Source organism: Panulirus ornatus, chromosome 7 (genome assembly GCF_036320965.1).
Source record: "Panulirus ornatus isolate Po-2019 chromosome 7, ASM3632096v1, whole genome shotgun sequence".
Lineage (NCBI taxonomy): Eukaryota > Metazoa > Arthropoda > Malacostraca > Decapoda > Palinuridae > Panulirus > Panulirus ornatus.
In genome coordinates, this window is record NC_092230.1 from 48,665,036 (window position 1) to 48,687,860 (window position 22,825).

Below are 22,825 nucleotides of genomic sequence, written 5' to 3' on the forward strand. Positions count from 1 at the left end.
GGAAAAATGGAGAAGTAAAAGTGTTGGTAAAGGAGATGAATAAGAAAGAATGCAAGAGGAGTTTGAAAGAAGGGTGACAGAAAGTTTAGATGAAAGTGCAGTAAATATAGGAAGGCAGTCATGTGTGACAGGGACATAGAAATGCAGATAAACAGTCATGTATGAATAAGGTAATCAAAATGCTTACAGAAAGACTTAAAGGCTGTAGAATTAGTACTTTGATAAAAGATTGTAAGATATATGAATTACAGTGGAAATACACAGTGGACAAATGAGATTAGAAATATATGAGGAAGAAAAAGGCATTTGGTAGATGGGGTCAAGAGGACTGTACTGGTAGAAATTTAGCAAAGAGGAGGGAAGATTATCCGATATATGAGGAAAAACATTAAGATGCTGATGGAGGAAAGTAAAGAAAGAGTAGATGAAGATGTTGGAAGAAAGATAAAAGTTTAAGGAAAATAAGAAATTGTTTCTTACATTTTTATATGTATATATATGTATGTGTGTGTGTGTATATGTGCGTGTGTGTGTGTATGTGTGTGTATGTGTATATATATATGTATATTATCCCTGGGGATAGGGGTGAAAGAATACTTCCCACGCATTCCTCGCGTGTCGTAGAAAGCGACTAGAGGGGACGGGAGCGGGGGGCCAGAAATCCTCCCCTCCTTGTATTTTTTTAACTTTCTAAAAATGGGAAACAGAAGAAGGAGTCACGCGGGGAGTGCTCATCCTCCTCGAAGGCTCAGATTGGGGTGCCTAAATGTGTGTGGATGTAACCAAGATGTGAAAAAAGGAGAGATAGGTAGTATGTTTGAGGAAAGGAAGCTGGATGTTTTGGCTCTGAGTGAAACAAAGCTCAAGGGTAAAGGGGAAGAGTGGTCTGGGAATGTCTTGGGAGTAAAGTCAGGGGTTAGTGAGAGGACAAGAGCAAGGGAAGGAGTAGCAATACTCCTGAAACAGGAGTTGTATAGTATGTGATAGAATGTAAGAAAGTAAATTCTCGATTAATATGGGTAAAACTGAAAGTTGATGGAGAGAGATGGGTGATTATTGGTGCATATGCACCTGGGCACGAGAAGAAAGATCATGAGAGGCAAGTGTTTTGGGAGCAGCTGAATGAGTGTGTTAGTGGTTTTGATGCACGAGACCAGGTTATAGTGATGGGTGATTTGAATGCAAAGGTGAGTAATGTGGCAGTTGAGGGAATAATTGGTATACATGGGGTGTTCAGTGTTGTAAATGGAAATGGTGAAGAGCTTGTAGATTTATGTGCTGAAAAAGGACTGATGATTGGGAATACCTGGTTTAAAAAGCGAGATATACATAAGTATACTTATGTAAGTAGGAGAGATGGCCAGAGAGCGTTATTGGATTACGTGTTAATTGACAGGCGCGCGAAAGAGAGACTTTTGGATGTTAATGTGCTGAGAGGTGCAACTGGAGGGATGTCTGATCATTATCTTGTGGAGGCTAAGGTGAAGATTTGTATGGGTTTTCAGAAAAGAAGAGTGAATGTTGGGGTGAAGAGGGTGGTGAGAGTAAGTGAGCTTGGGAAGGAGACTTGTGTGAGGAAGTACCAGGAGAGACTGAGTACAGAATGGAAAAAGGTGTGAACAATGGAAGTAAGGGGAGTGGGGGAGGAATGGGATGTATTTAGGGAATCAGTGATGGATTGCGCAAAAGATGCTTGTGGCATGAGAAGAGTAGGAGGTGGGTTGATTAGAAAGGGTAGTGAGTGGTGGATATGAAGAAGTAAGAGTATTAGTGAAAGCGAAGAGAGAGGCATTTGGAAGATTTTTGAAGGGAAAAAATGAAATTGAGTGGGAGACGTATAAAAGAAAGAGACAGGAGGTCAAGAGAAAGGTGCAAGAGGTGAAAAAAAGGGCAAATGAGAGTTGGGGTGAGAGAGTATCATTAAATTTTAGGGAGAATAAAAAGATGTTCTGGAAGGAGGTAAATAAAGTGCGTAAGACAAGGTACAGTAGGGTTGAGGGTCAAGTCAATTGGGAGGTGAGTTTGAATGGAGAAAAACTGGAGGAAGTGAAGTGTTTTAGATATCTGGGAGTGGATCTGGCAGCGGATGGAACCATGGAAGCGGAAGTGGATCTGGCAGCGGATGGAACCATGAAGCGAGGATCATAGGGTGGGGAGGGGGCGAAAATTCTGGGGGCTTTGAAGAATGTGTGGAAGTCGAGAACATTATCTCGGAAAGCAAAAATGGGTATGTTAGAAGGAATAGTGGTTCCAACAATGTTGTATGGTTGCGAGGCGTGGGCTATGGGTAGAGTTGTGCGCAGGAGGATGGATGTGCTGGAAATGAGATGTTTGAGGACAATGTGTGGTGTGAGGTGGTTTGATCGAGTGAGTAACGTAAGGGTAAGAGAGATGTGTGGAAATAAAAAGAGCGTGGATGAGAGAGCAGAAGAGGGTGTTTTGAAGTGGTTTGGGCACATGGAGAGAATGAGTGAGGAAAGATTGACCAAGAGGATATATGTGTCGGAGGTGGAGGGAACGAGGAGAAGAGGGAGACCAAATTGGAGGTGGAAAGATGGAGTGAAAAAGATTTTGTGTGATCAGGGCCTGAACATGCAGGAGGGTGAAAGGAGGGCAAGGAATAGAGTGAATTGGAGCGATGTGGTATACCGGGGTTGACGTGCTGTCAGTGGATTGAATCAAGGCATGTGAAGCGTCTGGGGTAAACCATGGAAAGCTGTGTAGGTATGTATATTTGCGTGTGTGGACGTATGTATATACATGTGTATGGGGGGGGTTGGGCCATTTCTTTCGTCTGTTTCCTTGCGCTACCTCGCAAACGTGGGAGACAGCGACAAAGTATAATAAAAATAAAAATAAAGACATGGGAGCAAATGGGAACTTCAGTGAAGGGTGCAAATGGGGAGGTGATAACAAGTAGTGGTGATGTGAGAAGGAGATGGAGTGAGTATTTTGAAGGTTTGTTGAATGTGTTTGATGATAGAGTGGCAGATATAGGGTGTTTTGGTCGAGGTGGTGTGCAAAGTGAGAGGGTTAGGGAAAATGATTTGGTAAACAGAGAAGAGGTACTAAAAGCTTTGCGGAAGATGAAAGCCGGCAAGGCAGCGGGTTTGGATGGTATTGCAGTGGAATTTATTAAAAAAGGGGGTGACTGTATTGTTGACTGGTTGGAAAGGTTATTTAATGTATGTATGACTCATGGTGAGGTGCCTGAGGGTTGGCGGAATGTGTGCATAGTGCCATTGTACAAAGGCAAAGGGGATAAGAGTGAGTGCTCAAATTACAGAGGTATAAGTTTGTTGAGTATTCCTGGTAAATTATATGGGAGGGTATTGATTGAGAGGGTGAAGGCATGTACAGAGCATCAGATTGGGGAAGAGCAGTGTGGTTTCAGAAGTGGTAGAGGATGTGTGGATCAGGTGTTTGCTTTGAAGAATGTATGTGAGAAATACTTAGAAAAGCAAATGGATTTGTATGTAGCATTTATGGATCTGGAGAAGGCATATGATAGAGTTGATAGAGATGCTCTGTAGAAGGTATTAAGAATATATGGTGTGGGAGGCAAGTTGTTAGAAGCAGTGAAAAGTTTTTATCGAGGATGTAAGGCATGTGTACGTGTAGGAAGAGAGGAAAGTGATTGGTTCTCAGTGAATGTAGGTTTGCGGCAGGGGTGTGTGATGTCTCCATGGTTGTTTAATTTGTTTATGGATGGGGTTGTTAGGGAGGTAAATGCAAGAGTTTTGGAAAGAGGGGCAAGTATGAAGTCTGTTGGGGATGAGAGAGCTTGGGAAGTGAGTCAGTTGCTGTTCGCTGATGATACAGCGCTGGTGGCTGATTCATGTGAGAAACTGCAGAAGCTGGTGACTGAGTTTGGTAAAGTGTGTGAAAGAAGAAAGTTAAGAGTAAATGTGAATAAGAGCAAAGGTTATTAGGTACAGTAGAGTTGAGGGTCAAGTCAATTGGGAGGTGAGTTTGAATGGAGAAAAACTGGAGGAAGTGAAGTGTTTTAGATATCTGGGAGTGGATCTGGCAGCGGATGGAACCATGGAAGCGGAAGTGGATCATAGGGTGGGGGAGGGGGCGAAAATTCTGGGAGCCTTGAAGAATGTGTGGAAGTCGAGAACATTATCTCGGAAAGCAAAAATGTGTATGTTTGAAGGAATAGTGGTTCCAACAATGTTGTATGGTTGCGAGGCGTGGGCTATGGATAGAGTTGTGCGCAGGAGGATGGATGTGCTGGAAATGAGATGTTTGAGGACAATGTGTGGTGTGAGGTGGTTTGATCGAGTAAGTAACGTAAGGGTAAGAGAGATGTGTGGAAATAAAAAGAGCGTGGTTGAGAGAGCAGAAGAGGGTGTTTTGAAATGGTTTGGGCACATGGAGAGAATGAGTGAGGAAAGATTGACCAAGAGGATATATGTGTCGGAGGTGGAGGGAACGAGGAAGAAGAGGGAGACCATATTGGAGGTGGAAAGATGGAGTGAAAAAGATTTTGTGATCGGGGCCTGAACATGCAGGAGGGTGAAAGGAGGGCAAGGAATAGAGTGAATTGGATCGATGTGGTATACCGGGGTTGACGTGCTGTCAGTGGATTGAATCAAGGCATTTGAAGCGTCTGGGGTAAACCATGGAAAGCTGTGTAGATATGTATATTTGCGTGTGTGGACGTGTGTATGTGCATGTCTGTGGGGGTGGGTTGGGCCATTTCTTTTGTCTGTTTCCTTGCGCTACCTCGCAAACGCGGGAGACAGCGAAAAAAAAAAAAAAATTGTATTGGAAAGTGGAAAGAAGTGGAAAAGGAGAGGTTGATGTAAGAGTGGAAATTTAAAATGAGAAGTAAGAAATAAAAGAAAGAAGTGAAAAGAAGATCGAAAGAGTGTTATCATGAAATGATGAATGTGGGCAGCAGGTGAGGTAGCAGTTGCTACATGCAGGGGTATGGAGGATGGAAGTAAAAAGATATAAGTGCATGGGGCCTACAGCAAGAAGGGAGGTAAAAAGGGTGATAATGAGGCTGAGGGTAAGACAGGCACCTGGAGTGAATGGGATTACAGTTGAAATGCTGAAGTGCGGAGGAGAAAGTGTGATAGAGTTGATACATTTGATATGAAATCTAATGTGAAAGCAGGAGTACCTAAGGATTGGGTGAAAGTTATTATTGTTCCTTTATTCAAGGGAAAAGATTCTAGGGATAAATCTAACAATCATAGGAGAAAACCAGGTTTAAGTAAACCAAGAAAAGCACATACAAGTGCTGATTGATAGAGTGATGGATGTGAATGAATTCAAAATAAATGAGGAACATGGTTTTTTTTTTAGGAAAGGTAAGGGATGTGTGGATTATATTTTTGTGGTGAGAATGACTAGGGAAAAGTATCTTGTGAAAAGTTAGAAGGAGTAAGCAACTGTTATGGATCTGGAGAAAGTGTATGATATTAGTGATAGAATGCTTCATGGGATGTGTCTCGGATATGTGGGATAGGGGGACAACTGTTGGATGGTGTGAAAGTCTTCTATAGAGTAGCCAATATAAGTGTATGAGAGGACAGAAAGTTGAGCAAAAGTTTCAGTATACATGTGGGTGTGAGGCAGGGCTGTGTGATGTCATCATGGCTTTTCTATGATGTCTGAAAGTGTAGGCAATTTAAGATAAATGTGAGTAAAATTAAAGTAATTGTGTGTGAAAGGAAACAGAGAGAGTATAGATTTTGAAAAAGCCATATATAGTGAAAAAAGACATTGTACTAACCTGTGTCACAGATATGGGGAGAAAAAGACTGGAAGAAGAGAGAGAATATAAGTACTTGGGAGCTATCATGAGTAATTTTGGTGATATGATGGGAGCTATCATGGGTAAGTTTAGTGATAAGGAAGGAGATATAAGGGAGAGAACAGCATAGAGTACATGAGTTACTGGGTACCTTAATATAACAATGAGGGATAGAGGTACAAGTATGGAAGTAAAGAAAGGATTAAGGGGCAGCACAATCCTCCCAATCCTGACCTATGAAACTGAAACATGGAAATGGGATGAGTCACTGGGCTGTAGAAATGAGATACTCAAGAGTAGCATGTGGTATGACTAGACAGAATGAAGAAAGTAATGGGGAAGGGGGTTATGAGAGATTTGATATGACAGGAAATGAAGAGAATGAATTGTGAAAAGGTAGAGAAGGTGAAACCTAATACTTTTTCAGGTAGTTTGGGCATATGAAAAGAATGTAAGATGGGGAGTTTACAGGGAAAGTGTATGATAGTATGATTAAAGGGCTTGGTGAGAGAGGAAGACCACCAGTGATGTAGGGAAAGAGTGTGGAAGAGTACTAAAGGAAGAGAAACAAGGGAAGGATATGTAGAGTGGTGTGTGTAAGGGAGGCATGTAAGGACAGGGGAATGTGGAAACTCTTCTGCCTTGGTCATCCCTTGATGGGAGTTCATGGAGAGAACAGCCATCAGAGATATAAATTAATAGATAGGGTTTTTAAGAGACATCTGAGCTAGTGGTTTATTGGGAAGACATTTTCTATTAAAGTTTTTTCCTGAGATCCAACTCAACATGTTTATAAGCGCCACCTGACTATTTGGACATTCATCTGATTAATATCTGACAATTTTCTGGCTCATCACCTTAGCAAATCTCACAGATGTTACTCATGCAATATTAACTACATCATATCAACTTTCTTAAAGGACTATAATGATAGCACAAAAATTCCACATACTTGCAAAGCAGTTCATTACCAGCATTTGAGACTTGAGTAAACTAAATATGGCCCTGAGACCTGTGTAAACTGAACAAAGCCCAAATTAAGGCAGACCTTCCAAAATTCAGGATGCTACTTGCATCTTTTGTAAATAACAATCTAATCCTTATCAGTTTCTTGGAAATCCACTGAGCAGATCTACTTACTGAAGTCTAACTTTTTTGGGTGAAAACTGACTTTGTACTTCAAACTTCCACTTAGACAACACTCTCTAATGGGGAAAATCTAGGTGCCACCAATATCATAAATATCATGAGAGAGTATTGCCAACAGGCTTGTTTTATCTTTTTTTCTACCTTTCGTACTGATGCATACATATGCAGATGGAATGAGTATCAGAGATACAGACAGAATAGCTACATTTTCACAAACTGCATATAACCTACCTCAGTCATTCCTACAGGGAAACTGAGTATATGTCCTGTGAAGGCATTCAGCACCCATTCATTCTCCTCCCATACCTCTAATCAGAATCTAGCCTTAGAATTATGGAACAACATCTCAATTTGTAAAATAGAGATGGAAGGTTATTCAAGCACTGTATGTATATGGACAAACTTGTTGAAGCATAAAATACAATGTAGTGTAAAAATTTGCAGTTATGATAAGTCTTGGCACTGTGAACTATGGTACTGCCTGCAGAATTAGCTTTCCATTTTTGATTCTCTAAGAAGCTTATATGAAAAAGAATCACTGAGAAACAAATACAAATTTTATAAAGTTCATACCACTAGCAAGAGCTGCCCTGATATACAGCCTCTGATCAACACTGGTTGAGGTGGGGAAGTCATCAGATCCAATGGGTATTCTGTGATCCCGGTCTTGGAACATGTCCATCTTGTAAGTGGCACCAGCTACTGACTCGCTGGTAGTCTGGCATAAGTTATGAAAAAATTGCCAATTATAAAAATTTGAAGACAATGCAATGATATACTTCTGGAATATTCTTCCCTCACAACAAAAAAATCTTCAACAAAGGAGCTTGGAAAGATCACAGAAGTATATGTAACATGAAACCTAAGATAATTCATTCTTACAAGAAATACAGTCTTAAACACGAAAAAGGGAATTTGTGTTTTACCTTTTTATACGTAGACTGAGTAGCTGGCACAGCCACATGTGGTTGTACCTGACACTGAACAGGTATTGGTGGTATTCTTGCTGCATAGTACTCATCTTGGGAACCATAACCTGACCCATCAAAATCCTCATCATCACTGATACCAGGTCCCAGCTCGACATTTACCTGAAAATGTGACCAAAAATCTTGCACAATATGATACAAATTATGATATAAAAAATTCTACAAAAATTAATTTATTTCATTTATCATACTTTGTCGCTGTCTCCCGCATTAGTGAGGTAGCGCAAGGAAACAGATGAAAGAATGGCCCAACCCACCCACATACAAATGTATATACATACACATCCACACACCCACATATACATACCTATACATTTCAATGTATACATATATATACATACAAAGAATATATGGTGTGGGAGGCAAGTTGTTAGAAGCAGTGAAAAGTTTTTATCGAGGATGTAAGGCATGTGTGCATGTAGGAAGAGAGGAAAGTGATTGGTTCTCAGTGAATGTAGGTTTGCGGCAGGGGTGTGTGATGTCTCCATGGTTGTTTAATTTGTTTATGGATGGGGTTGTTAGGGAGGTGAAAGCAAGAGTTTTGGAAAGAGGGGCAAGTATGCAGTATGTTGGGGATGAGAGAGCTTGGGAAGTGAGTCAGTTGCTGTTCGCTGATGATACAGCGCTGGTGGCTGATTCATGTGAGAAACTGAAGAAGCTGGTGACTGAGTTTGGTAAAGTGTGTGAAAGAAGAAAGTTAAGAGTAAATGTGAATAAGACCAAGGTTATTAGGTACAGTAGGGTTGAGGGTCAAGTCAATTGGGAGGTAAGTTTGAGTGGAGAAAAACTGGAGGAAGTAAAGTGTTTTAGATATCTGGGAGTGGATCTGGCAGCACGTCGACCCCGGTATACCACATCGTTCCAATTCACTCTATTCCTTGCACGCCTTTCACCCTCCTGTATGTTCAGGCCCCGATCTCTCAAAATCTTTTTCACTCCATCCTTCCACCTCCAATTTGGTCTCTCACTTCTCCTTGTTCCCTCCACCTACAACACATATATCCTCTTTGTTAATCTTTCCTCATTCATTCTCTCCATGTAACCAAACCATTTCAATACACCCTCTTCTGCTCTCTCAACCACACTCTTTTTATTACCACACATCTCTCTTACCCTTACCCTTTCACTGCTTACTCAATCAAACCACCTCACACCATACACTGTCCTCAAACATTTCATTTCCAATACATCTACCCTCCTTCGCACAACCCTATCTATAGCCCACACCTCGCAACCATATGACATTGTTGGAACCACTATTCCTTCAAACATACCCATTTTTGCTCTACAAGGTAACATTCTCACCTTCCACACATTCTTCAAAGCTCCCAGAACCTTTGCCCCCTCCCCCACCCTGTGACTCACTTCCACTTCCATGGTTCCATTCACTGCTAAATCCACTCCAAGATATCTAAAACACTTCATTTCCTCCAGTCATTCTCCATTCAAATCTACCTCCCTCAACCCTACTGAACCTAATAACTTTGCTCTTATTCACATTTACCCTCAGCTTTCTTCCTTCACACACTTTACCAAACTCAGTTACCAACTTCTGCAGTTTCTCACCCAAACCAGCCATCAGCGCTGTATCATCAGCTAACAACAATTGACTCACTTCCCAAACTCTCTCATTCACAACAGACTTCATACTTACCTCCCTCTCTCCAAAACTCTTGCATTCACCTCCCTAACAACCCCATCCATAAACAAATCAAACAACCATGGAGACATCACGCATCCCTGCCGCAAACCGACATTCACTGGGAACCAATCACTTTCCTCTCTTCCTACTCTTACACATGCCTTACATCCTTGATAAAACTTTTTACTGCTTCTTGCAACTTACCTCCCACACTATATACTCTTAATACCCTCCACAAAACATCTCTATCAACTCTATCGTATGCCTTCTCCAGATCTATGAAGGGTACATACAAATCCATATACTCATAATACCTTCCACAAAGCATCTCTATCAACTCTGTCATATGCCTTCAGATTCATAAATGCTTCATACAAATCCATCTGTTTTTCTAAATATTTCTTACATACATTCTTCAAAGCAAACACCTGGTCCACACATCCTCTAACACTTCTGAAACCACACTGCTCTTCCCCAATCTGATGCTCTGTACATGCCTTTACCCTCTCAATCAATACCCTTCCATATAATTTCCCAGGAATACTCAACAACCTTACACCTCTGAATCTGAACGCTCACCTTTATTCCCTTTACCTTTACACAATGGCACCATTCATGCATTCTGCCAATCCTCAGGCACTTCACCATGAGCCATACATACAGTGAATATCCTTACCAACCAGTCAACAACACAGTCACCCCCTTTTTTAATAAATTCCACTGCAATACCATCCAAGCCCACCACTTGCTGGCTCTCATCTTCCGCAAAGCTTTCACTACCTCTTCTCTGTTTACCTAACCACTTTCCCTAACCCTCTCACTTTGCACACCACCTCGATCAAAACACCCTATGTCTGCCACTCTATCATCAAACACATTCAACAAACCCTCAAAATAATAACTCTAGCTCCTTCTCACTTCACCACTACTTGTTATTACCTCCCCATTAACCCCCTTCACCAGTGTTCCCATTTGTTCTCTTGTCTTTCGCACTTTATTTACCTTCTTCCAAAACATCTTTTTATTCTCCCTAAAATTTAATGATACTCTCTCACCCCAACTCTCATTTGCTCTCTTTTTCATCTCTTGCATCTTCTCTTGACCTCCTGCCTCCTTCTTTTATACATCTCCCAGTCATTCACACTACTTTCCTCCAAAAATTGTCCAAATGCCTCTCTCTTCTCTTTCACTAACAATCTTAACTCTTCATCCCACCACTCACTACTCTTTCTAATCTGCCCACCTTCCACATGCTACAAGCATCTTTTGCGCAAGCCAGCACTGCTTCCCTATATACATCTGATTCCTCCTCCACTCTCCTTACATCATTTGTCTCATCTTTTTCCATTCTGCACTTAATTTCTCCTGGTACTCCCTCACTCAAGTCTCCTTTCCAAGCTCACTTACTCTCACCACTCTCTTCACTCCAACATTCTCTCTTCTTTTCTGAAAACCTCCACAAACCTTCACCTTCGCTTCCACAAGATAATGATAAGACATCCCCCCCAGTTGCCTCTCTCAGCACATTAACATCCAAAAGTCTCTCTTTCACATGCTTATCAATTAACACAAAATCCAATAATGCTCTCTGGCCATCTCTCCTACTTACATACATATACTTACGTATGTCTCTCTTTTTAAACCAGGTATTCCCAATCACCAGTCCTTTTTCAGCACACAAATCTATAAGCTCTTTACCATTTCCATTTACAATACTGAACACCACATGTACACCAATTATACCCTCAACGGCAACATTACTCACCTTTGCATTCAAATTACCCATCACTATAACCCGGTCTCATGCATCAAAGTTACTAACACACTTACTCAGCTGCTCCCAAAACATTTGCATCTCATGATCTTTCTTCTCATGCACAGGTGCACAGACACCAATAATCACCCATCTCTCACCATCCACTTTCAGGTTTACCCATATCAATCTAGAGTTTACTTTCTTACACTTTATTACATACTCCCACAACTCCTGCTTCAGTAGTGCTACTCCTTCTTTTGCTCTTGTCCTCTCACCAACCCTTGCCTTTACTCCCAAGACATTCCCAAACCACTCTTCCCCTTTACCCTTGAGCTTCGTTTCACTCAGAGCCAAAACATCCATGTTCCTTTCCTCAAACATACTACCTATCTCTCCTTCTTCCTCATCTTGGTTACATCCACACACATTTAGACACCCCAATCTGAGGCTTCGAGGAGGATGAGCATTCCCCGCATGACTCCTTCTTCTGTTTCCCCTTTTAGAAAGTTAAAATACAAGGAGGGGAGGGTTTCCAGCTCCCTGCTCCCATCCCCTTTAGTAGCCTTCTATGACATGCGGGAATGTGTTGGAAGTATTCTTTCTCCCCAGTTAAATCTTTCAGAATATCATGGATCATACTGAAATAAATCAAACAAATATATATACAACACCCCAGCCAGGAAGCTAAATTAGTTATTCAATGTGCTGCCAGGAAAATAAAACACATGCATGGAACAGCTACAGATACATTTAAAAGAAAACCTGACATTTGGTTGAAATCAATCCCAGATGAACCAAAAATTGATAATTATGTAATACAGGTGGCATCTGAGAAGAATGGTCAAACACATCAAGCAAGATATAACATGAATTGGAAAGGCTGTTATGAAGAAATGATTTAGTGACAGGGTGCTAGATGGTTAGAATACGGTAACCATCAAGACAGTAAATGCTGGCAGTTTCTAAAAGTTTAAAAGGCTATTTGCTGGTATAGAAAGTTCAAGACTGGTACCCATGAGTGCAAAACTTTCCCCCCTTAACATTAAATTTGGTAATTTGGTAATTGCTGTGAGGCCATAAGTTATGAGAGAATTTTGTAACACAGAATACTCACATAGTTAGTATAGGTGGTCTGATAAGAGGAACTCTGCCGAGTAAATCTGCACCGTCCAAACTTCTCCTTGATAACAATATGGGAGACATTCATGAAACCAGTGCATGAGCGGTCTGCTAGTGATATGGAAATTCCCCCAACACGTTCTGAGACATAATAGGGGATGGCCACAGTCATGGCATTGTCGTCACACCTTACTGACAATGCACCCTGGATCACAGCTGCTACATCTTCTGCATACACTGGAAATTCAAAAGAACAACTTAAACTGCTGTTAACAACTCTGCCCTCAAAGTGAAAACTTTACTATGATTGTTATAAAAATAGTAGTGTCTAGCACCAGTTTGTAAATCTATGTGTATATAACACCCTGTCCTTCCTAATCTAGCAAAGTGGTATGGTCTCTTCTACATAAATGAACCCTATCATATTCCCATAAACATCTTCAAACTATCAACACTTTCACTTGTGCTTTGCCATCACTCTATTCCTTTACATAAGTCTTTGTATCCTCTTGCTCCATCTTCCCTTTGCCATCCCTCTATTTCTTCACATAAGTCTCAGTATCCTCCAGGTCCATCTTACCATCTCTCCTGTATACATTCTTTCCAATGTCATCACTTAACTTTATCCTTTACTTTATCAACCAAGGTCTCCCCTTTGCAGTATTACTTTCTATTTTTCTTATTTCATTCCATTCATCTCTTCCTGTACTTGCAAATCTTTAAAAGCACACTTCCATTGTTTGCATTTTCCATCATTGTGTTACCACATATCCATGTTTTGTGTCTAAAAAAGGTAAAAAAAGAAAAAAAAATCATGCTGCTGTCAGTATTTCAACATCCTGAAGGGTATATATGAAAAAAATTTAGAGTTCTTTAACTAATTTTCCAAACATAACCTTTGACTAGATATTCTAATCAAAACTTACATTATACCAAATATTTTTCAGTAATCATCAATTCTTATGCAAAGGCAATCACTTCTGTCTAAAGTGAGTGATCTCTAAACTCTGAAAGAATAAACCTTAGCAACTACACAGCTTTTCCATTCTGCTCTGACAAATGTTACCTAAAGATAAAGCTCAACTGTAAAAAAGTATATCAGCCAATCTCAACAACAGTCAAGTGTGGACCACCCAATCAAGGCCATCTGCAACAAATGAAACCTGTTCAGTCATCAACCAACATCCCATCCATTAGTGTCATAAGTTTATGATCTGAATACCATTTGACTGCAAGACAACTGTTCATCAAATATTCCCCAGGCCTGAGAGTAATGTAAATATTAGTAAGGGTGGTAGGTGCATGGCCTTGCTTTCAGAGCACAAATACTGGTTTCTCTACACATCATAGTTTCTTCAAAGAATATCTGAAGAACACATGATAAACAAAAAGAGAGGCACATGTAGATGAGAACTCTTTTAGCCAGAAGATCCCAGTACCTTTCCATTTATGACAGGCAACTCAACTCATGTATTAGTTTATAAAAGGCCAAGTACAAGAACTTTTTCCTACACAAAATCATTAATCATAAACAAGAAAGTGCTAATGAGGAATAAAATGCCTGATAATGGAGCCAGTATAAGTCAGCCTAAGAAAAGGGAGGAGGTTATTCTATCCGTCTACTGCTTTTAAATATTTCCATTTATATGAGATGAATCAAATCATACGTTCTCTTTGTTCACCCTGCTATATCCTCAATTTATGTCCAATGAGCTCAAATTAACAAAGGCTTTCCAACTAATATAAGCACTTTTTAGTATGCAGCTTTGCACACTGAGATGATTAAACAAGTAAAACGACGCACTCATACACAAAACACTTGCTTCAGAACTTTCCATCCTTTTAAGATGCACACCTCCTCTACATGATTATTTCTACATGACTCTAGGATCCTTTCTCCAGGAGATGTAGCAGTTTCAAGGGTGTACCACAATCACTAACATGGAAAGGTGAATGAAAGTGAATGTTCACTTGCTGCATAACCACTAGCAGGTGAAGTCCAGTAAAACCTACTTGCTCTTTAGAGGATACAATGTATCAAAGTCACATATACAATTATGGAACCTTGTAAGTGCTTCGTTTAGCAAATCCCTTGTAAGCTGAGAATAATAATAAAATATGCATTAAGAAAAGGCACACTGTTAGGTTTAACAAACTTATCAACAAATAATTTCAGTTTAAACTGCAAAAATAATATATATGCAAAAATAATATATATGCCTGCTTCATAGCATGAAAAAATAAGAAGTATGTTCCAAATCTGTTCTCTCTAATGCCTCATGAGGACTGATTTTCAATCATGACAAAACATATATCAAAGACTAAGAAGAAAAGGGTTTTGTTTTAATGGAAGACTAAACTTAATAGATCCTCACAAAAAGTTCACAACATGACAAAATATAGTATAACCACAACTTAATCTACTGCTAGAGCTAAAGTTAGCCAATAGTGAATGTGACTTATTCATCTGATTATAATTAAAGTTTCTAAAATCTTTATCAGACCATCTTTCCATATCTTTGATGCCCATTCCCTCTGGGAAATCCCTCAAGGGGGTGGGTATGGCAAGAGAATTTCTATAACTGGTAAAGTTCATTGCCATTTCTTAGCCCTTAGTACCTCACCATTAACAAGCCACTGGCAAAGGGCAACTTTAGTGCAGTGTTTCCAGACCTCCTACCTAATGTTCCTACCAACTACTTCAATCTAATGTGTCTGCCTAATGTTTCCACTTAATTTTCCTAACTACAACTTCTACCTAATATTCTTACCAGACTGACACCTAAAAATATGAGAAAGTCCATGGGCTGTCTTAATGTATTTAGCAAGCATTTTAATAACCCTCTATTCTTATGATGATGTAAATAATACCTTCTCTTGTAGGTAGGTAATGGTGGAAGGCAGCCACTGGCCAGGGGAGTTCTTCCAGCAGTAACCATGTGGGTACCAGGAGGGTTAGCGATGACTGTGCAGAAGCTGTTTTTTCCTTTCTGACTCATCCACATGAGGGTTGCTACCATTAATTCCATAAACATACAATCGTTGCATCTCACTCATGACACTTGACAATATAATTTACATCTTGTTTCATGTAACTCAATTTTCCTGCAATGAGTGCTATGCACTAACTCTGCCATTAGGCAAAATCTTGTCTAATAAGAATGCAATATCTCCCTGTGCATGTTTAGCTGGTAACTGATCACCACAACCTTCTGGGCACTCTAAAAATGCAATTGAAACTATTTTCACGCCAGAAAGAACATTTTGCACTCCCTGCCCTAATGATTGCAAAAGACTGGAAAATACAAAGGAAACCATTTAAATAGGGAGAGAGAGCATATAATATTGCAATGATTATAAATCATACAAAAATGCAACAACTTCTACTGCTACTGGCCTTGAAACAAGTAACCGGGAGGTATTTAACAGGCATCAGAGGAAAAAATGTAGGTTTTGAAAAAATTTAAAAACATTTTATCTCTGAGGTGGTGTCCTGTAAGCATGAGAGGTTCAGTATAATATTCTCGGAGAATATTAGTGCTACGGCCTTCCAAACCTAAGTACATCAAATAAGGAAGTGCTGGCCTTCCCACTTTCTGTTATCAATTGAGCCATGGTAATGGCAGCTCGCTCATTTCAACTTCAGCCAGTTGGAGATCACCACAGAAATGGTGTCAGTGGCCTTCTCCTGGTTGCATGAGAGCTCAGAATTTGAAGACCTTGTATGTCAGACAAAAAGCAGTCACAGTTGGTACAAATAAAAGCTTTTCAAATGACAAGAGGGAAAGGCAAAGCAAGGTAAGAAAACAGAAAAAAAATGCTTGCAGGAAACGATCAGAAAGGAAGGTTTTAAATGTCTTTCATTTTCTATGAGTGAAATCTCTCTCCTCTGAGATCTGTCCCACGAATGTAAAAGTTTACTCACATTAAGGAGGAGGGACTAGAGTAAAATCTTTCAGAAAGAAGATGAAACCTAAAAGCAAATACAAATATCTCCAGTGAAATCTGACCCTCCTGAAGGAGGAATCCCCAGGGTCACACTGGGTAGATCCACAATGTCTAATCTAAGGTACCATGTAACAGTGTGATAGATGAATGCCAAAGACCCCTTTCCTTGATTTCCTACAGTGAAAGTTTCTCTGTTAAAATTTATTTTCATAAATAAGACACTCCCCTCAACCCAGGATCTAGTTTCTGGGGGGCTAGTTGACTACTTGAGATCAACAAAGATCAACAGAACAGAACCTTGGGAGAGTGTGGAGGCCTTGACCAGTTGACATCTGACACCAAGCTGGCCCAATCAGGGTTCAAACAGCATTACTACTATATATTACAGTGATACTATTTTAGTTTGTATCCCTAATGCAACTCTGCCATATGGGGCTCATCAACTTAAAAGTCCCACCCCTTCCCCCCTCTAAAAAAAAAAAAAAAAGGAGGGGGAAGGGTAAGAAGTGAAAACCTTAGTCAAGCTACCAACTTGCCATTCACCTTAATTCCCAATATTACCATTCAGATGCAAATTAAAAACTGTCATACCAACATAACATCCACCAGGAAATCTTCAATATTACTATACATAAACCATTCAAAGCAATTTTGTCAACTAAATTACAGTGCATAGGTGGAAAAACAGACTGGCAAAAGACATCTTAAGTTCCAGGCAATGACACTATAAACCACTTACATAAACATATTTACAACAAAAAATATACCATACAAACAAAGAGACAGTATCCTACACCCATTGTCTGTGGTGGCCCAATTTGTTATGCATCACCCCACTGTGGGACTTCAAAAAATAAAAATTCTTTGTTTTATTTTTCTAAGCTATATGGAGGAGTCATTTTTTTTCCTAAATCATACTTTATATGACAATATGGATGATCAGTTCTCATGTGTAATGAGGTTCACAGATGAACATCTTTTCAGGCTAATCAAGGGCATAACCAAGGCCAACTCTGCCTGAAGAACAATGCATTCCTCATCATATGATGCAACATGTAAGCACTTACTTTCATACACCAATTTTCTTTCCTTACACTCATGAATATATGGAACTTCTTTACACAATAAAGGTATTTTTCCTATTCAAATAATTGATATTTCGGATTCACCAAATATGTGCATTTTTTTTCTTTCGTACTTTTTCACTGTTTCCTGTGTCACTGAGGTAACGTAAGGCACAAACGACAAAAAGGCCTCATTCATTCACATCCATTCTCAATGTGTCAAGTGAAATGCACTGAAACCACAGCCCCCTATCCACAACCTGACCCCAAAGACCTTTCCATGGTTTCCCCTGGTTGCTTCATATGCCCTGGTTCAGTCCACTGACAGCAAGGTGCCCCCTGTAACATGCATTGCTTCAATTTAATCTATTCTGTGTATGTCTTTCAAGCTCCTGCATATTCAGTTCACAGGCACTAAAAACCTTTTTCAACCAATCCTTCCATCTCCAAACTGATTTCCCCATTCTCCTTGTCCCCTCCACTTCTGACACATACATTCTTCTTGTCAACCTTTTCTTACTCATTCTATCCAATGTCCAAACAATTCAGCATACCCTCTTCAGCTCTCTTAACAACACTTTTCCTATTACCATATCTCACTTTTACCCTCTGACTAATTACTCAATTAAACCACTTCACATTAAACCACTTCACACCACACACTGATCTCAATCACTTAATTTCCAACACATCCACCCTCCTCCACACATCCTCATCTGAAGCCCATGACTTGCATTCATAACATTCATAGGACTACTAGACCTTCAACCACACCCATTTTCATCCTCACAATAACCTTTCTTTCCACACGTTCCTCACTGCTCCCAAAGCCTTAACCCCGTCACCCACCTTATGATTAACTTCCACTTCCATGGTTCCATTTGTCTACTTCCAGTTATCTAAAAGACTACACTTTCTCCATCTAAACTTAGATCCCAACTAATGCATAAAAAGGGAATTATTTCATTTTCAATACGTAATGGAGATGTCATGTGTTAGGGCGAAGGTGAAACTGGTGACAAGCTTAATATGAAAAAATAGCTTTTGTGTGAAATGAGAAACCAAGCACTTACATTAGAATGGAAGCCTAAGTTCACTTTAGGACATAAAGTGTTTGACTGAACTGAGAGGTTGTATGTATAGGATTCACCTAATATTAATGTGAAAATAGTTAAAATCCACAACAAGAAGAGAGACTTATTCTCCTCTACACTAGTCTGACTTATTCTGCAATAACCTTGATAATCCATACCTGTTGGCTGCTCACTGTCAGGTAAGTAAGAGGGGACTACAACTCGATTATCTGGAAAGACACAAAATATAAACATATTTCTAATTTCTTTTGTATATATTTGGAGATGTAAACAAATCCAATTACTTCACTCATTATCATCATATTCATAATTACTCTAGGACCAATTTTTATGACAAAGTTCTGGAGTCTTAGTTACCCAAGAATCTTTTTCTCAAAGCTGCTACAGCCCAAGGCTGTCTTACTTCTATTAGCAGGGAAGTATACTCTGGATGTGGAAAGGGAGCTGTGGTTTCGGTGCATTATACATGACAGCTAGAGACTGAGTGCGAATGAATGTGGCCTTTGTTGTCTTTTCCTACCGCTACCTCACACACATGCAGGGGGGGGTTGTTATTTCATGTGTGACGGGGTGGCTATGGGAATGAATAAGGGCAGACAGTATAAATTATGTACATGTGTATATATGTATATGTCTGTGTGTGCATATATATGTATACGTTGAGATTTGTGTATATGTGTGTGTGTGGACACGTATGTATATACATGTATATACCACCAGCGCTGTATCATCAGCGAACAACAACTGACTCACTTCCCAAGCTCTCTCATCCCCAACAGACTTCATACTTGCCCCTCTTTCCAAAACTCTTGCATTCACCTCCCTAACAACCCCCAGCGCTGGTGGCTGATTCATGTGAGAAACTGCAGAAGCTGGTGACTGAGTTTGGTAAAGTGTCTGAAAGAAGAAAGTTAAGAGTAAATGTGAATAAGAGCAAGGTTATTAGGTACAGTAGGGTTGAGGGTCAAGTCAATTGGGAGGTGAGTTTGAATGGAGAAAAACTGGAGGAAGTGAAGTGTTTTAGATATCTGGGAGTGGATCTGGCAGCGGATGGAACCATGGAAGCGGAAGTGGATCATAGGGTGGGGGAGGGGGCGAAAATCCTGGGAGCCTTGAAGAATGTGTGGAAGTCGAGAACATTATCTCGGAAAGCAAAAATGTGTATGTTTGAAGGAAGAGTGGTTCCAACAATGTTGTATGGTTGCGAGGCGTGGGCTATGGATAGAGTGGTGCGCAGGAGGATGGATGTGCTGGAAATGAGATGTTTGAGGACAATGTGTGGTGTGAGGTGGTTTGATCGAGTAAGTAATGTAAGGGTAAGAGAGATGTGTGGAAATAAAAGAGTGTGGTTGAGAGAGCAGAAGAGGGTGTTTTGAAATGGTTTGGGCACATGGAGAGAATGAGTGAGGAAAGATTGACCAAGAGGATATATGTGTCGGAGGTGGAGGGAACGAGAAGAGGGAGACCAAATTGGAGGTGGAAAGATGGAGTGAAAAAGATTTTGTGTGATCGGGGCCTGAACATGCAGGAGGGTGAAAGGAGGGCAAGGAATAGGGTGAATTGGAGCGATGTGGTATACCGGGGTTGACGTGCTGTCAGTGGATTGAATCAGGGCATGTGAAGCGTCTGGGGTAAACCATGGAAAGCTGTGTAGGTATGCATATTTGCGTGTGTGGACGTATGTATATACATGTGTATGGGGGTGGGTTGGGCCATTTCTTTCGTCTGTTTCCTTGCGCTACCTCGCAAACGTGGGAGACAGCGGCAAAAAAAAAAAAATATATATATATATATATATATATATATATATATATATATATTCTTCTTTTCTTTCTTTTAAACTATTCGCCATTTCCCGCATTAGCGAGGTAGCGTTAAGAACAGAGGACTGGGCCTTTTTTGGAATATCCTCACCTGGCCCCCTCTGATCCTTCTTTTGGAAAAAAAAAAAAAAAAAAACAAGAGGGGAGGATTTCCAGCCCCCCGCTCTCTCCCCTTTTAGTCGCCTTCTACGACACGCAGGGAATACGTGGGAAGTATTCTTAATCCCCTATCCCCAGGGATAATATATATATATATATATATATATATATATATATATATATATATATATATATATATATATATATATATATAATTTATTTATCTATTTATTATACTTGTCGCTGTCTCCCGCGTTAGCAAGGTAGCACAAGGAAACAGACGAAAGAATGGCCCAACCCACTCACATACACATGTATATACATACATGTCCACACACGCACATATACATACCTATACATCTCAACGTATACATATATAAACACACACAGATATGTACATATATACACATGTACATAATTCATACTGGTCTGCCCTTATTCATTCCCGTCGCCACCCCACCACACATGAAATAACAACCCCCTCCCCCTGCATGTGCACGAGGTAGCGCTAGGAAAAGACAACAAAAGCCACATTCATTCACACTCAGTCTCTAGCTGTCATGTATAATGCACCAAAACCACAGCTCCCTTTCCACATCCAGGCCCCACAGAATTTTCCATGGTTTACCCTAGAGGCTTCACATGCCCTTGTTCAATCCAATTACAGCACGACGACCCCGGTATACCACCTCGTTCCAATTCACTCTATTCCTTGCACGCCTTTCACCCTCCTGCATGTTCAGGCCCTCATCACTCCATCCTTCCACCTCCAATTTGGTCTCCCACTTCTCCTCGTTCCCTCCATCTCGGACACACATATCCTCTTTGTCAATCTTTCCTCACTCATTCTCTCCATATGCCCAAACTACTGAAATAAGTTTTTTCAAATTGAGGGTTGCCAACCAAAACTGAAAACAGGCATTGTTTTGAACATTTTGCAGTCTTGAATCATGGATAATAGAGGTTTTACTGTATATGACAATACTGCTTTTTTTCTAGGTGTGATATTATTCTTCATACACCTATTTTTTCTTCTAGTTCTGCTTATTGTGTACCACTATGCAAACGTCACTAACCCTCTTGATACCCAGGTACTGGTAATATACCTCCCTGGTCATTGGCTGCCTACCAACTACTACCTACCACAATTTTGTCCCCCCTTTGCCTTATACAGAGGCATAATACAGGCATTCTTCTAATGCTCAGGAACCTCACCATGAGCCATACATATAATGAAAATCCTAACTAACCAACCAGCAACATCATCACCTAAGAATTCAACAGCAACTCCATCTGCTTCATCTTACAAAGCTTTCACCACCTCTTATCTTTTCACCAAACCACTTTCCATGACTCTCTTATGTCACATACTTGCACATCCAAAACATTCCACATTTACTATCCTCTTACTGAACACATTTAACAACCCTTCAAAATACTTACCCCATCTCCTCTTCACTCTATTTCTGCCAGTTACCACTTCCTTGTTTGCCCCTTTCACCAACATTCCCATTTGTTCTTTTGTACACTGGTATTCTTTATAACATCTGCATTTAAATCATCCATCTAAAAAATTGTCATTTCACCCTCCATAACTGTGCTGAAGACAGCCATGTTACTTAAATGGTTTCTTTTTTTGTTTCCCTTGCTACCTCCTGGTACAAACTCCAATATTACTTTGGCCATATTTGATACCATCTTATGCATACAAAATAATAATTTACAGCTAAGCAAATCGTACTTATTCAAATAATGCCTACCTCAATCATTTGCATATCAAAAAACATATTCTCTGCTGTTCTAGTAAATTCTCTGCAATCTAACATTATTCAAATGCTGTATAATCATGATGAGATAACATTTCTATCTCAACCCCACCTAAAAAAAAGTATGTACTCACTCACTATGTTTATCATGGTTATGTTTTCTCCAAATTATCTACTGTACTTTTGAAAGAATTACAAGAAAATATCAATGTTCCACTCCATGTAATATATAAGACAAATAGATTTTTACCTATCTTCTGAGGGACAGTGATAGTAATCTTATTTGGGCTGGTGGTACGAGTGTAAGACACTGGTGGGCCCACACTGGTAAGAACTGTCAACACCAACTGGTCAAAAGTTGCTGGAACATCAACTGTCTGCACCTCCACCATTACTCCTGGGCCTGACACTGATGTGTTTTCCACTTGATCTCCACCACCCTGGCAACAAACAGATTCTGAGATAAGTACAGGTAGTTTAAAACAATCATTATACATGACAATCTTGCAGTGCACTGCACATGACAACTAGAGAGCAGATGTGAGTAAATGAGGCAATTCATCTGATTCTGGTGCTACCTCACTAATGTCGGAAATAGCTAGCATT

The 22,825-nt window shown here is 40.1% G+C and overlaps 1 protein-coding gene across 1 annotated transcript in view; it reads right to left on the minus strand.

The window, feature by feature from the left end:
* The window catches only part of LOC139749626 (transforming growth factor beta receptor type 3-like), a 141,621-nt gene that overhangs the window by 27,055 nt on the left and 91,741 nt on the right, over positions 1–22,825 (minus strand). The window contains exons 7-11 of the mRNA XM_071663762.1: positions 22,470–22,659; positions 18,690–18,740; positions 12,421–12,662; positions 7,846–8,010; positions 7,493–7,637 (exon numbers count right to left, since the gene is read on the minus strand). Coding sequence (XP_071519863.1) covers positions 7,493–7,637; positions 7,846–8,010; positions 12,421–12,662; positions 18,690–18,740; positions 22,470–22,659 — 793 coding nt within the window. The remainder of the gene's footprint in view (positions 1–7,492; positions 7,638–7,845; positions 8,011–12,420; positions 12,663–18,689; positions 18,741–22,469; positions 22,660–22,825) is intronic.